Source organism: Clinocottus analis, unplaced genomic scaffold (assembly GCF_023055335.1).
Source record: "Clinocottus analis isolate CAN_PGR_092001 unplaced genomic scaffold, fCliAna1.0.p SCAF_3, whole genome shotgun sequence".
NCBI classification, from domain to species: domain Eukaryota; kingdom Metazoa; phylum Chordata; class Actinopteri; order Perciformes; family Cottidae; genus Clinocottus; species Clinocottus analis.
Genome location: NW_027176042.1, coordinates 21,441,567 through 21,457,426, shown reverse-complemented (window position 1 = coordinate 21,457,426; position 15,860 = coordinate 21,441,567). Strand labels below are relative to the sequence as shown.

Sequence of the window (15,860 nt, the reverse complement as noted above, 5' to 3'; positions counted from 1 at the left end):
TAAATAGAGAAGAGGAATGGACCCAGAACGGTTCCCTGTGGGGCCCTTGTGCTGCAGGGTCTGACTCACACTCTTGTATCTGCACATACTGTGGACGGTTGGTGATGCAGTGAGGTGGTCCAGGTCTTCATCAGGTGGGATGCCAAAGCCATCGGCCTGAATTTGTAGGTCCTTGGGCTGCTGGTACCCAGCCTCAAGTTCAAGTTGAAGATGTGCTCCGCTATCCTGCATAGCTGGTCTGCGCAGGATTTGAGGAGCCTTGAGCTGATGCCATCTGGACCCCGTGGCCTTCATCACCTTGGTCCTCCTCAGTATTACCCCAGTAGAGACCTCATAGTACTATATTACCCCAGTAGAGACCTAATATTACTATATTACCCCACTAGAGAGCCTATAGTACTATATTACCCCACTAGAGAGCCTATAGTACCGTATTACCCCACTAGAGAGATCATAGTACCATATTACCCCACTAGAGAGATCATAGTACCGTGTTACCCCACTAGAGAGATCATAGTACCGTGTTACCCCACTAGAGAGATCATAGTACTATATTACCCCACGAGAGAGATCATAGTACCATATTACCCCACTAGAGAGATCATAGTACCATATTACCCCACTAGAAAGATCATAGTACCATATTACACCACTAGAGAGATCATAGTACCATATTACACCACTAGAGAGATCATAGTACCATATTACCCCACTAGAAAGATCATATTGCCCTTCACACAAACTGTGGACAGACACCTGAATGGACAAATCACGGTGAAAGGCGGTGCTCCACACAGACTCTGCAGCCTGTGAGCTCCTCTTACAGGCTCACAGACGCACACAGAGGACGAGGTCGGAAACTGCAGCGTTTGGCGGATCTTACAGCAATCGATTTTTGTTTTCTGCAGCGTTAGTTTGCGAAGATATGAATATTTAAAACTGTAAACACTGTCAATCACGCTGCCGTGATCCAAGACCCCAGAGAGAGCTCTGAGTGGTCAGAAGTATAGAAAAGTGCTACACAAGTAAAGTATACAGTCCTTTTATCTTTGTAGCTTGAAGGATTTCACACATGTTAAACTTCTTAAGCAACCAACTTTAAAAATGTCTGATGTAAGAGATTTTTATGTAATTGTAAAAATCTATAGTGAACATTTGAGGAAGACATTAATACTTTTACTTGGTATTTGGAATATTTAATTGATATCTACAATTTTACAATATGTGTCAAATTTCCTCACTGCCAGACTAATAAACAAAAGAAAAAGTAGAGAATCAAAAATATTTCCAAACAAAACATATCCTTACATCCTTAGGAAAAGAGTCAAATTATTTTTTTTGGGTGATGGTACAGAAAAAGAGGAAGGTGAGGAAGGGATAGCAAACATTTGTGAAAAGTATGATATTTAAAATACAAATAATTACCAGAAAAAGAGAAGCAGCTTTAAATAATAATGCATGTAACCAGTGCACATTTCTCTTTGTGATGCCAATGACACAGACCCAGATCACACATGAGCATTTGAAGACACGCCAGGAAGTGCAAAGGTACAAAGAAGCCAGATTGTCATTCACACACATTCGCACACACTCACAGAAAATTTTGGCAGTCACTCGTTTTAGCTTGGATCCTCTTAGAGAGGAGAAAATAAGCCAAACCTTTCATCTCAGTAATAATTTGCTATTTTGGAAGTCAGCTTCTTGCATACTGTGGGCACGCATGCACGTGTGCGCTAGAAAGAATATTGTGTCAGGAGGTTTAAAGAGAACGATACTCGGAGTTGAACAGTTAATCCCAACCTCAACTGTATTAGACACAAACACACACACACACACACACGCATACGCATACACAGTAGAAAACAGGTGACTCTTGGTTGCCCCCTCCTGATCAGCTCAGTGGATTATGCAGCGTTGTCGTCGTCACAAACAAGCTGTTTCCTCTGGAAAGCTTTTGTCTCTCTCTGGGTGATGATATTTGTATTATGTATTCTGCGGCCAAAATGAAGCGTTTTATCATTACAACTTAAGACACCAAAGATTTTGAGCAGTATAAATACATTGTATTTAATTGAAACTGGATTTCTTTCTCGATTGTAATCCTGACAAAGCAGAATCATAAAAACCAGATTAGATATGCAAAGGCACAAGAATACATCGTTCTTAATATTTCTGGTTGAAATGAGGCAGAGGATCATCTATGACTGAGTTACTGGAAATTAAATATTCTTAAAGAACAAAACAGTCAGATAGCAAGTCATAGACTGTGTAATTTGACATTACTAGACAGGCACTGTGCTGCCTTTACGGCATTTTTCTATTTTATGGTTGTTAAGAATGTGGACTAAATGTTTGTCCTTATTTGCAGTTTTCACCGGCGTGATTGAGGAAAGCGTGCCAGTAAATGGGTGAAACTTACTATGATCTCTGTCTTCAGTGACTGTGGTTTAACTCGGTGTTTAGTCCAGAGTTTGCACGAGAACACTGACGGCACGCTGCGCTTGAGTTACGGGATCGGTGTCCTGGTCTTGGACGTGACATCTCCTTCCAGCTGTGGCCGATCAGGGCGATGATGGAGCTCCTCATGAACCCCTGTATCGAGTCCTTAAGAAGGCAGATTCAGCAGAAGTTTGTATCATATTCTTGATTTTTACGGGGAGCAAGTGCAGTCCTTGAAGTTTGTGTTATGTGTAGGGTCAAAGAATCCTAATCACAGAATACTGAGATTATTTACACTGGTGCTGGATACCAGGGCAATGCCATAGAGTCACTATTGTTTTTAGTTCTGCTATTGTTAGTGCTACTTACTGCTACTACATGTATGATTTGTCATTGAATGTATTGGATTTGTATAATGTTCATTTTGTACATGAATCTGTTGCTTCTTTGCATATCCTGGTGAGAGAGATCAGTCCTATTGTTCTTGCTGAAGCTCCTCCTTCATATACTCCATCATACGTTGGAGCTGTTGCGAAGCCTCTGAGGTAAATTTATTATTTTTGTTATTGGGTCATGCAAATAAAATGTAATTCATGAATAGGGGAAAAGGACAGACATCAGGAAAACATATAAAATTACAGGAAAAAAGTGAATGAGGTTTTTTTGTTTTGCCCTTCCGTCAAAAAAAAAGAGGCAATTTACATACAACTATAAACAAAAAACAATCACCCATAAAAAAAGTCATTAAAAAATATATAAAATCCATAAATATTGTGGAGCAAAGTAATCTCAGTCCTTTACAATATGTGCTTCCAGACGTTAGCCATTTCGAGGCCTTCATATGCATGGTTGACAATCATACACTTTTCTCCAAGGCCTTCAATAAGCAGGCGGCAACATCAATTAGCCCCCTTTTAGCACATAAGCCATTGGGGGCACTTAACAATGACCAGTACTGGGAGATTAGTGCTTTCCTGGCTTAGATTCTCAGCCTATCCTATTGGGGAGACACTAGCTGGATGCTAAAAGCCAGCTAGCCCCAGATGGCTATGATGATGATGATGAAAACTTCACCACAGTAATTCCAAAACTGAGACGATGATGCTCAGACATTGAAGAGCGGGTCTTTAGAGAGTTTGAGAAAAAAAAATCCCCCAGAAGAAAAGTTGGGAGCAGGAGAGAAAGATAAAAGAGGACTAAGTTACAAAAGAAGTAATTTGAGGATATAAAAACAAGAAAACGGTTGTATAAATCAAAGGAACGTGGATAATGAAAGAAAGGGAAGCTCGAGGAAAAAAAAAAGAAAAGGAGGTGATGAGAGCCAAAAAATGGGGGGAGATGAGGATAAAGGAGAGAGAAAAGAGAAGGAATAGGAACTTTGGGTTACAGAGAGACAAAAAGGAGACATAGAACAGATCTCATTAGGCCAACATTGTGGCCAAAAACATTCAAAAGAACATGTAGTGTAATTTCCATGAATACTACAGGGGCGACACCATGAAGGTGGCACAGCTATTGCACTCTGTATATTCTCTCTATATATGTTTAAATGATATTATAAAATAGCTATAACTTTGTGATTGTGTTTAGGCCAGAAGAGAAGGCCGAGCTGGTCCCGACGGCCGCCACTGATGGATACGATATTCTAAATATTTCAAAATCATTCATGAGAAAATCATGTATGGTGTTGTAAACATTATTAGTATGCATACCGCTTATTGTATAAACTGCAGTATGGAATGCCTCGTTGCAGAAAACGATGAATTGTCCACAAAGCACTTTTGCAGTTAATCAAAAGGTTGTTTTTTTTTTTTTTTTTTTGTTCATTCACAGATGCAACAAAAATACTTCTAAGTTGTATTTGACGGAGCAAAATTAAAAAGGAACCACTGAATGCAGAATAAATGCACCAACATCAGTTTGACAAATGGCATACACATATATATGCATCAGCTAGAGCATGATGGGCCATTTAAGAGAGAACAGGGTGGGGTAGGAGATCCAATCATTGCTGGATTGATTTTCCACAAAACCAAGCAAAACAATTACAGGACTGAGCGCAGCATAGGAAGATGTTAGAAGAAACAGGGATGCGCTATCGATCCAGCGTCATTCCTACACTTTACATTAAAAGGTGCTAAATTGCTCTTGTGCGCAGTAGAGTGATGCCTTGTAGGTATGTCGTAAAAAGACACAACAGCTGTGAGAGACTCGCAGGTGGAGCACAACCGCTGATGGGACAATCACAACCCTAAATGGGAAACTTGTAGTCAAGCTGAGGAAGGAGATACAAAATAGATAAAGGGACGAATAGAAAGCAGCAATAGGTGTTGATGTGGCAAAACCTTCACAAAAACAGTGTGGTCTGTGAGAAGGTAGCAACTAATAACTGCAATAAAGAAACCCTACACAAAATACATTAACACAAATATTGCCGATAAATCTATAAAGTGTGTTGATATTGGACAATTCTGGATTTTAACTGAACAGAAGCAATTGAATAAAACAAGTGTAGGGTTAAGTCAGTGGTTCAGCAAAATGTTCGGGCCCCACCGCCCCAACAACATGGGAACAAAATGGTTCAACTTGTTGAGACTCTTCTATCCGTGTTTTTTTAATAAATAGAATAAAGAAAATTGAACCAGATTGCTCCATCGGACAAAAACTAATAACATTTGTAATCACTTTGTTAAAACAATGCAAATAAAGTTATATATGTGCAAAAAAGATTACCAAGAAAGCCGGTTGGATCCCTGTTTTCTCCCTCTAGTTTCATGTTGAAGTGTCCTTGAGCAAGACACTAAAGCCCCAGAGCTTCACAGTAGCACAAAGCTCCTTCATTAATAAGGATGGTTACATGTAGAGAATAATTCCCCCACTATTAATAAAGGATTAATAAAGGATTCTGAAAAAAAAAAACCTGTAATACCTCCGTGCCCCACTAGAGGGTCGCGCCCCACAGTTTGAGAACCACTGGGTTACGGGGTTGTGACGATCCCGCTGGGAAAACAAACTCGTCGGTGCTCTCTCCATCACTGACTCGCACCCTGAAGCTCTTCACATTAATTGAGGCCCCCGGATGCCTCGTATCAAGTCTGGAAATCCAGATCCTTTCTTCCTCTAGGGGCTACTCCACCTGCAGTTATATTACTTTTTTTGTGGTTAGCACAGACTCCCATCCGTGTTGGAGGAAGTGTTTCACAGATGGCGTCAGCACCTTTTTCGTGTTCTTTCTATTATATTTGTGTTGGGTAATTCTCATCAAAATTGTGTTGCCAGTTTCAACCCACATATTGCAAAGCACACCGTTTACAAGAAATCAAATAACACAATTTTTTGTTTTTTTAAGACTTCCACGGGTCATTGCATGGGATACCTCTTTTGTGTTACTGGTCGTAAAACAGTGGCAGTGTTTAAAATATTCCTGGAGTTTCCTGGATTTGAAATTAAAACTTGTATTCCTCCTGTAATGATGAGGTTCCTGTAGTGTCGTCATTAAAGTTCCTCCTACTCTTCCGAACAAGATCCACAGTTGATGGGCAATATTTGGTCACAAATGAAAGGTGTTACATGTCACTAATACAGATTTGGTACGTTGAAATGATCTTCGTCCCTTTCTGAGTAAGGTCCTGGAGTGCCCTCTGCTGGCCAACACACAGAGTAGCACTCAGACTCAAAATCTGAGACTCAAAAATTGGAGACCTTGAATTAGAGGTTAGGTTATGTTTTTTTTTAATAGATGTCTATCGCTAAAGAGCAGACAGGTGTCTCTCTCTGCATTCTCCTTCCTGTGGTCAACTCTCATCCCCTCAGTGTTTTTTTCCGATCTCCCACTCGTTTGGTCCCCAGCAGTGAAATCCACTGTTTCTCAATGTTCCTCCTTTCTTTCAGGTTCCACCTTGGTTCGTGGTTGATGATGGTGATACTCATCGCTGCCCAATCGTGGAGCACGAGATGACCGACAACTGGATTACGTAGATTTTTTGGGTTCCGACAATTATATTTGTGCTGTGCAAACCTCGTAGCCAGTGAGTTGCATGTCTCCCCCGCTTATTGAGGCTTTCGTGTATTGCAGGACATCAAATAAATGCAGTTGGTGGTAGAAAGTTTTCCCATTGAAGTATTAAACACTCCTGGCCTGTATACTTGTTCTGAAACCACTTTTTCTGTTTGAAATATTGCCCCCTGGTGGCGGAATTGTGGACTGTGGCTTTGGACTTGATTTTCGCTCTTAGTACTCTTAAAGTTGAAGTAGGCGGTATTTAAAGAAAGGTTGGAGGTCACCAAAATAGGTTTTACTCTCAGGTAGGTTATAGGGGTTCCCTACAAACGCTTCTGGTGTATCACCTGACATAAAGGGTTTTCAAAGCCTGGACAATCTTCCTCTCAAGTGCATATTTAGTGAAATCTAAGAAGCTGTGCTTTAATCAGACCCGCAAAGGTGTGCTTAAGGCCGAGGCTGGTTTCATGTAATAGTGCATGTGTGTCTGTTTCTTGGAAGAAAACTCTAATATAGTGTCCCAGACTCTGTGAAACTTTCCCCTTTAAAAGGTAGTCGTATCCAGCAAATGGACTCTCTTTTGTTTGTGTATAAACTATCAATATCAAGTGTGAACAAGGATGCATTTTGTGGGATGATTAACCCTTTAATTATGTTCACAAAATGTTTAGTGTCTTTAACCCTTCTTATGGTGTTTGGGTCTGTGGGACCCGTTTTCATTAAAACAAAAATATGATTATTTTTTCAAACTCAGACTTTTTGGCCTTGGCTCATTTTCTGCGAAGAACCTATATCAGACAAGATTTTCATCGACCGCACACCGTAGAAAATGGTACTCATGAGTACACTGCACAAGGATGGAAGGATCTGTGGCCTGGAGCATCAGAAACCAGAGGGGTGGACAACATGGACAAGCTGGTAAGTGTCTTCAATATAACTCGGGTGCCGTGTTGAGAGTGGATTCAGGAAGTAGTGCACATAATCTGCCGTTTGCGATGTCTCGCTGCTGCAGTCAGAGACAATAGGTCGTCCCGGCAGATTTTCACTCGGCTTGCTCCACTCCGCAGGATCTTTGTGGATTTTTGGCAGCATATAAAATATTTCCGCCCTTGGTTCTGGTTTTCCCCTCAGATAAATCATTTGTTCAGCATTAATACATTTCTTATCCCGTAAACTTTGAAGGATTTTTATTACTTGTGGCACTATATCCTCATGAATGCGCCTTTGAAGTTTTTGTAATATTTGGTTAGGGGTTAAGAGTTAAGGGTTGGGGTTGGGGTCGGGGTTAAGGGTTGGGGTTAGGGGTTAAGAGTTAGGGGCTAAAGGTTAGGGTTGGGGTTAGGTATCATGTATTTACTAATGAATCTCCCCACGTTCGCCCAACGGCCCAGCAGTTAAATGGAGACTCACGGCAGTGCACTGGCCGATGAATGTTATTTAGCAATACCCCCTCCTCTGTAGAGCTTTCCACCCAGTGGGAAGGGTAGATACAAGCTTTCTTAGGGGTTATTATTGGATTAGAACGTGGTTTTGGTATTTAGGGTCAGAAGGACCCTATTGAAACTTAAGTTTGTTATTATTACGCCTTTGATTTTTATTTTAGAACATTGGGCGCCGTTTTAGGAAACTTGTCATACTCCAAAAGTCCAAAAATTGTGTACGCTCGTCAGGGGTGTCAAATTTGCGGCAAAAGAAATTTCTCTCTAGCGCCCCTTAGAAGTTGGACCGACGACGCGCCTCGCCCAGCTTGTACAATTGACTTTAAAAAATTCACACATGTCCAGCTCTACCTGCTCTACAAAAAAGCCTCTCAGACCCATAAAGTCCACCTACCAAAATGTTGCGCCATTTTGAATTTTGTGAAAAACACGTTTTTGCACTTTTATCCTAGAACGCTTTTTCCGATTTATGGTCCACACTTCACGTAGAGTAACGTGATGCATGTTCACAATTTTCATAGCGCCACCTACTGGCAAAATGACATCAGCCAAACGGCATCAAATTTACATGTAAATGAAGCTAAAGTTCAGTAAGGAAGACAATTCCTACTCTCCGGTTCATTTATAAAGCTCAGTCCTAGTCTCTCAGCGATTACTTCATCAGCTGCTCGGGGGTCTGTACTTGAAGGGACCAACCAGTCGGTTTTACATTTATTGTCCACTTGATGGCGCTGTAGAGCAAATGAAGCATCATGAAACCTACAAGTTACACCAAATCCCTCCCACACCGTTTTGCATGACTCTGCACACCTGCCCATCACTCCATCTCAGGGGAGCATCAGAAGGTGGGAGGAGTCTACTAAACCTTGAAGAACGTCTAAGTGATCCGGTTAGATTTGGTTTAAACGAGCAAGTTATTAGAGTAAGGTGGTAGTTTCAGACTGCAAGGTAGGCACAGAATTGAGGGATGGTTTTTTAAAGAATATATTCTAATATTTTTAAGAATATTTTATGTGGAAATTGGCCCCCTTAGTCCTTTTGGGTGCAGTAAACTCTTGGAGGACGCAATGTCTAGGAACCATTATCAAGGGGGTAGGTCAGCGCCGCAAGATGGCGAATCTGTACCCCCATCCGTCACTATGCTAAAGAGGTTAGAGATCCAGGTAAGTCAGATACTAGAAGGTAATTAACTAGATTTTGGACTGAGGGTTGTTGGTGTAGTTACACAAATAGTATTTAGGGTTAGGGGAGGGAAAGGCGGTTATGGTTAAGGGTTAGGAGGTTAGGGTTTTTGGGTTTTCGGGCTTAGGGTTTTAGGTTTGGGCAGTTAGGGTTAGGTTGAGGGTTAAATGTTGATCATCATCATCTTTGTCTCGTTATGAGTCACATAAACGTGTTCTTCATTCGCCAGCTGTACCTTTCAGTATCTTTTTTTAAACATTTCCCAAATAAAATAATCATGTAGTTAGTGAATTAACTGAATATTTAAAGCTTTTGTCCAGTTCTTTTTTACGTTGTTGAAGCTCACGCTTCATCTCAGAGACTTAAAAACATGTTTGACCATGTTGTGTGTTAACTCTTCTTTCTTCACTGAACAGTTTCCTGAGGACAATCTGTGTCTTTTGGTTCCAACAGGAAGTGTCCAAAAATGTTCCATAAACTAACACACACACACACACACACACACACACACACACACACACACACACACACACACACACACACACACACACTCCCTCCTCAGTTATCTGTTTCTCCTCTGCTGTCGCTCTGACACACACATAGACACTCTCTCTCTCTCTCTCTTCTCTCTCTCTCTCTCTCTCTCTCTCTCTCTCTCTCTCTCTCTCTCTCTCTCTCTCTCTCTCTCTCTCTCTCTCACACACACACTCACACACACACACACACACTCACACACACACACAGAGGGAGCTATATAACTCTGTGATTCCACTGCTGAATTTTTAACGCTGTTGTGGAACTTTTTTTTCCAGGCGGGTTACTGTGGCACCAGGATACTGTTACACCGCCAGAGAGAGAGAGAGAGAGAGAGAGAGAGAGAGAGAGAGAGAGAGACAGTGTTCAGTTCAGTTCTGTTGTTTACTGAGGCGGACGGTCCACTACACAGGACTGTGGATGGGGTGTACGGTAAGTTTATCCATCCATCTATCCATCCATCTATCCATCTATCTATCTATTTTTAGCTGTCTGTTACAAAAACAGCATTTGTTAAATTTGGGTTTTCACACATTCATTTGATTTTACTTGTGAAACGTCCGTTAACAAATTCATGTTAGGACATCATTTACATATAGTTTGCATGCAAAAACAAGAACAAAATCACTCTTGATATTTGATGAAATAATAATGCAAATATTGATATTATCTCGGGCACATTTCACGTTTGACATGTCATTTGTGAAATGTGAAAACTTTTATTTCTTGTGCTTTTTTATCATGTGGAGTTTCTGTTTGATCTCATTTTCCTAAAAGCAGATGGTGACCGTAATTAACCTTTTCAACCAGCTAACTCGCAGTCATGCACTGCATGACATTTTACATTTTAGAGACACCTCTGACCTTTGACCTCTTGAGTGTCTGGTGTTTCAATCTGTTTGTGAAAAGCAAATAACATATTAAAGCAACATTCATGAGATATTACACCCTGAATAAGTTACAGTAACTAGTTCGCTAACTACCTCAAACACAGGAGCTCTGACTTGGTCTCTTGCCCTCACTATCACTGACTCTCGTACTTGGCACCTTTAAACACCTGAATTATTTATTGTAGGAGGTTTGTTTGTGTGTCTGTGCTCTCTTATGCATGCCAGAGGTCCTAATGGGGGCACAGAGTTTCTAGCAACCAATTCAACCAGATTCAACTAAATCAGTTTTTTTTTTCCTTCGAATGTACGAGTTTTTCTGCGACAGTTTCATTTTTAAACCATAAGTAAAGTATGTGATAATGTGTTTTAAAGCATGAACACACACACACACACACACACACACACACTTTACAACATAAAGCTCAGCTCGGTGTCACCATGAATGGATGCAGTCCGTCACAGGAAATGTGTTCCAAATGTAAATATATCGGGGGTAAAAGTCCTCTGCTACTCTTCTGTCATTAATCTCTCTTATCTCTCCAACATTTTCCATTGAACTCACAACGAGGAAATAACTTCTACCTGCTCCGAAAGGTTTATTCTATCTGAACGTTACGTCGCAGCTGTCATGAATCCTGCCCTGTTTCTACTCCCATTCAACCTAAAGCGAAGCTGTGTTTGAACCTAAAGGAGCTTTATTTAACATTCTGAGCTTTAAAATAGCCGCAAACTACTTTTATCTATGCAAACATTTTGTGGAGTGATGGCTACCTGAGCAGAGTGTGGTGTTATCACAGATTTGACTTGGTTTTTTTGACATAGCTGGACCGGTCGAACGTGCTTTTTAGTTTATTAGTGAGTGCGTGTAAAACATTGTTTCTACTTCCTGCAGCGAAGCGTGAGCGCCAGAAAAGGTCGTACTTACGTCCGGTGCGTGGTGCGAGGAGGCGGCAACCTCCGGTTCTGCGGAGTGACGCCAATGCGGAAGTGCTTCAAAGTTTGCATTCTCTTTACTGACCAGCAGGGGGCGACCCCTCCGGTAACAAAAATGAATCTGATTGGCGTCTATGAGAAAATTACTCCACTTCTCTCTTATTCATTCCCTCAGTAAACATTGTAAACATGAGTTTATGGTCTCAATGTATAGTTCCAAGGCTTTGTTAATACAGCAAATGAATATTTAGTAAATTATGATCAATTTAGATTCAAATAGACCATGAAGCAGAGTCTGCTTTAGGGCGGGGCTTACTGTGATTGACATGTGACAGACTTTCTTTAAATTTAACAATACCGTCAACCTGGACTCAAGCATGAACTGATACGAATTTGGTGATCGAAGGTCACTGTGAACTCACAAAACACACTTTTTTTCCAACTGCTTTATTAGGACATATTCACACGTCTGATGGGAGAAGAAGATGAAGCGATGACATGATGGACGGACATGGATGGAAACTGCAGCAAGACCCTTGATTGTCTTGAACTAACCGCCCCTGAAGTAGTCCGCTCAAGGCCACTCGCTTCTTTTAAAATGTTTAAGTCAGAAATCTCATGGGATGGGATCTCTACAGAATAATGTTGTTATCACACTAAACACGTGAAGTACACGTGATACACATGTTCTGTCATGGTATCCCGAAACCTCTAATATTTCCTACCAGGCTTTTTTTTTTACTAAAGTCCCTGAAGGATCGGAGAGAAGAGATTTAGAGAACTCTGAGAATTCAGCCACGAACAAAATGTACTTTTCTTCCAGTCCAGTGAAATTGGTTTCACGATAACAACGTTGTTGCGCAGTCAGAGTATTCTGGGTGAAATTATGATCCTGGAACCAGGAAACTAATTACATTTGTTCTCATTTGTTCAACCTCCTTTATTAAACAGAAAGTTGAATAGCCAAAACGGCGGCGTAGTGTTGTACCTTCACTGTTCAAACGCCCGTGAGCTGTCGGTGTTTCAGCGCCCCCTGTGGTCGCACCTGTAAGCACACCCGGTGGTGATGTCGTACACTTCTCCGTCACCGCAGCGTCCAGAAAGGTTAAACTACTGAAGTGATCACTGCTTGTGTTTTGGAAAATAGACAGAAAACAAATCACAAAGCATGTCGTGTTTCATCTTTTCTGAAAAACTGAGATTATACTTGAGAGGGGGCGGGACTTCTGCTCTCTATGCCAAAGTAACGCTCTGTGATTGGTCAATCTGGAAAGTCAACCAGAAGACCCTTAAAGAATCTTGAAGACTATAATTAACCAGACTTTTTATTCTTTTTCTGATGCTGTCTCCTCGCTCAGGTCCGTCCTGCCCTGATGCCGTCACCCTAGCAGCATGACCCTCAACACCCAGAGAGAGAAGGCGCCCCTGCAGCGGCGAGGCAGCACGCCGATTCCTCCCACCCACTTGTACCAGCACCCGTCCTGGACTCAGGACTTCCAGGACCCCCGGCTCCCTGGCGGCACCCAGCTGGACCCCGAGCAGCAGCAGCAGCCGCCGCCGCGCCCCCAGCGCAGCCACCCTCCTCTGGGACAGTCGGCGTCGTACCACCCCGGAGACAAGTCCCTCCACTACCGCGCCCAGTGGAGCTCGGACTCGGACGACGACTCGCAGCAGAGCGACTCGGATTGCGTGTACAGGGTGGTGTTGCTGGGGGACCACGCCGTCGGAAAGACCAGCCTGGCGGGAATCTTTGCCGGGATCACAGAGAAAGATGAACAGCCTGGAGGTGGAGCTTAGTCGCTTGATTAATTTATCTAGATTACCTCAATGTTAAACACGAGAAAAGGTACAAAGTAAAAAGAAAGACAAAAAAAGAAGTGTTTTTTCATTTTCATGATTTTAAAACACACTTGCGTTTAGTTAAAACACACACTCTTAGTCCGGTAGCTCGCAGTGGCTAATGTTAGCGAACTACATGGCTACATTCTGCTGTCTGTTTATCAGCTCATACAAAGAGAAGTAAGAACTGAAACAAACTGTTTGCAGTTGTTGGTTTTCTTTGGAAAAAAAATGTTTTCTGGACAGCAGGAGATGTCATAGGAAAAGTCCCACATGTCAGGATCTATACTTAGCAGCTCTCTTGTCAAGAATATTGACACTTACATACTTTCATATTTGTATAGTAAATAAAGCTAACGGCTAACTTAGCTGAGCGTTAAAGCTAGAAACAACATGACAAATAAACCATCTTTACACTGTTGATAAATAAAGCATCTTGAACTTATTGTTCAGGTGACGTTGATGTAGTTTTTATTCATACGCAGCTCCAGACCTGAAGAACCTCGTCGACGTCTTCATGCTCTCACTCTCGCTCTCCTCCGCCGCTCGGTGTTCAGCTTCTGTCTCTGACTTTGCTGTTACGGCGCAACCTTGACTGACCCGACATCATTGATCATCATCTCCCGTGTCGCGTGTCGATTGGCCCGAGGCCGTGATTGACAACATCGATCCGACAGCCTGACCCGTTAGTTTTTCAGGCCGACGGATCTCGACGTTTGGTCTACTTTCTGCTTTGGTTTCACGTGGTTTTACGATGTGGTTCGACCAGGATGTTGTTTATGATAAGTTGTTGTGGTCCACAGTGTTGTTTGTTGTTTTTATTCATGTCTCTAGAGACAAAGATGTTGGTCGTTAGTCCAGTATTTTGGTCCAGACTGAAATATCTCAACATGCTACCGGATAGACCGCCGTCTGTAAATGTGTGTTTATTGTTTGTTGCAGAGGACACATACGAGCGAACGCTGACGGTGGATGGAGAGGAGTCCACACTCATTGTCATGGATACCTGGGAGCACGACAAACTGGTACTGTGTGTGTGTGTTTGTGTGTGTGTGTGTGTGTGTGTGTTGATGAAGTACAGCTGTGTAACGGTGCAGTCCAGTTGAGAAGCAGTAGATTATGGGTACGTGGCGTCTTGCAAAGGGTTCTGATGTGATGGATTTCAATGAGATTTCTCTTCCTTGCTTTGAATAAGGATGCAAGAATATCACTATTGACCAGTTTGCTCAGCTGCTGACCGGTTTCATTGATTTCCTGTTGCTCCTTCACAATAAAAGCCTTCTAAAAGCAGCAACACTGGATTTTAAAACTCAGATGTTTCTTTTCCCTCCATCTTTGTGTCCGTGACTCTCCACCTGCCAGGAGGGGGACGACTCCTCTCAGGACGACCGCCTGAAGGTCGGGAGCGCTTACGTCATCGTCTACTCCGTCACCGACCGCGACAGCTTCGACGCCGCCGCCGAGCTCCGCATCACACTGCGACGCACCCGCCAGGCCGAGAACCTCCCCATCATACTTGTGGGCAACAAGAGCGACCTGGTGCGGTCCAGAGAAGTCGCTGTAGAAGGTAGGTAGGGGGTCAAAAGGTCACGCGGTGTACACAAATACAAAATACAGGTAACATTTGAGGGATTCTTTTTCCGATAACTTGTGTCTTCGTCTCCCCCAGAGGGCCGAGCGTGCGCGGTGGTGTTTGACTGCAAGTTCATCGAGACGTCGGCGTCGCTGCAGCACAACGTGACCGAGCTGTTCGAGGGCGTCATCCGACAGATCCGCCTCCGCCGAGGCGATGCCGAGGCCGTCCGGCGCCGAGGCTCCACGTTCAAGCGCAAAGAGAGCCTCACCCAGAAGGCCCGGCGCTTCCTGGACCGGCTGGTGGCGCGCAACAACCAGCGCATGGCGGTCAAGGTGCGCTCCAAGAGCTGCCACGACCTGGCCGTCCTCTGAAGGCGGGCTGGGCCTTCTGCGGCGCGCTGAAGTGTTCTCCGGTTTTTTAATATTGCGGACGATGGCGTCCGCGGGTTACTCTCTTATACGGAGAGTCGACAACAAACGAAAAGGAACAAAAATGGCGAGCGGAGCCAGCGGACGGTTACGCACGTCGCCGTGAAACAACTCCGCTTCCTGTTTGGTCTGAAAATCTTCGTGAACTTTTTTATTTCAGATGACTTAAAAGACTGTGAAGGATCATCACTGATGGGTTGTGGTTGTGTGTGTGTGTGTGTGTGTGTGTGTGTGTGTGTGTGTGTGTGTGTGTGTGCGCGCCTGTAGTTTCCACTGTTTCCACTGTGCTCTTCTTCTGAGGTTTCTACTGTTTTCACTTGCAAAATAAAGTCTTAAAGGCACAAAATCCTCTTTTAGCAGACGTCTAACACAGACGACGTCATCCATCATTTCAGTTCTTCTACTTCCTTCTTTTGTTTTTTATTATTTACAACCGAACGCTCAATAAGCCCCTCCCCCAAGGGGTGATCGTCCAATCAAATCGTGGCACCGGTATCAAAACTTCTCCTGAGGGTTTTCCCTTTTTTAGTTGCAATCCTTTCTGCAGGAGCAACAGGGATCAAAACATCAATCAAACAGTAAACATCGGCCGTTGCTGGA

The 15,860-nt window shown here is 42.9% G+C and overlaps 1 protein-coding gene across 1 annotated transcript; it reads left to right on the top strand.

Moving 5' to 3' along the window:
• The first annotated feature begins 5,744 nt into the window (after positions 1 to 5,744).
• rem1 (RAS (RAD and GEM)-like GTP-binding 1) lies at positions 5,745 to 15,571 on the top strand. The gene is made up of 7 exons (XM_068594479.1): positions 5,745 to 6,467; positions 7,194 to 7,357; positions 9,873 to 10,026; positions 12,776 to 13,203; positions 14,199 to 14,281; positions 14,619 to 14,823; positions 14,926 to 15,571. The coding sequence occupies exons 4-7, from the start codon at positions 12,810 to 12,812 to the stop codon at positions 15,201 to 15,203; spliced, it is 960 nt and encodes a 319-aa protein (XP_068450580.1). The 5' UTR covers positions 5,745 to 6,467; positions 7,194 to 7,357; positions 9,873 to 10,026; positions 12,776 to 12,809; the 3' UTR covers positions 15,204 to 15,571.
• The last annotated feature ends 289 nt before the right edge of the window (positions 15,572 to 15,860 follow it).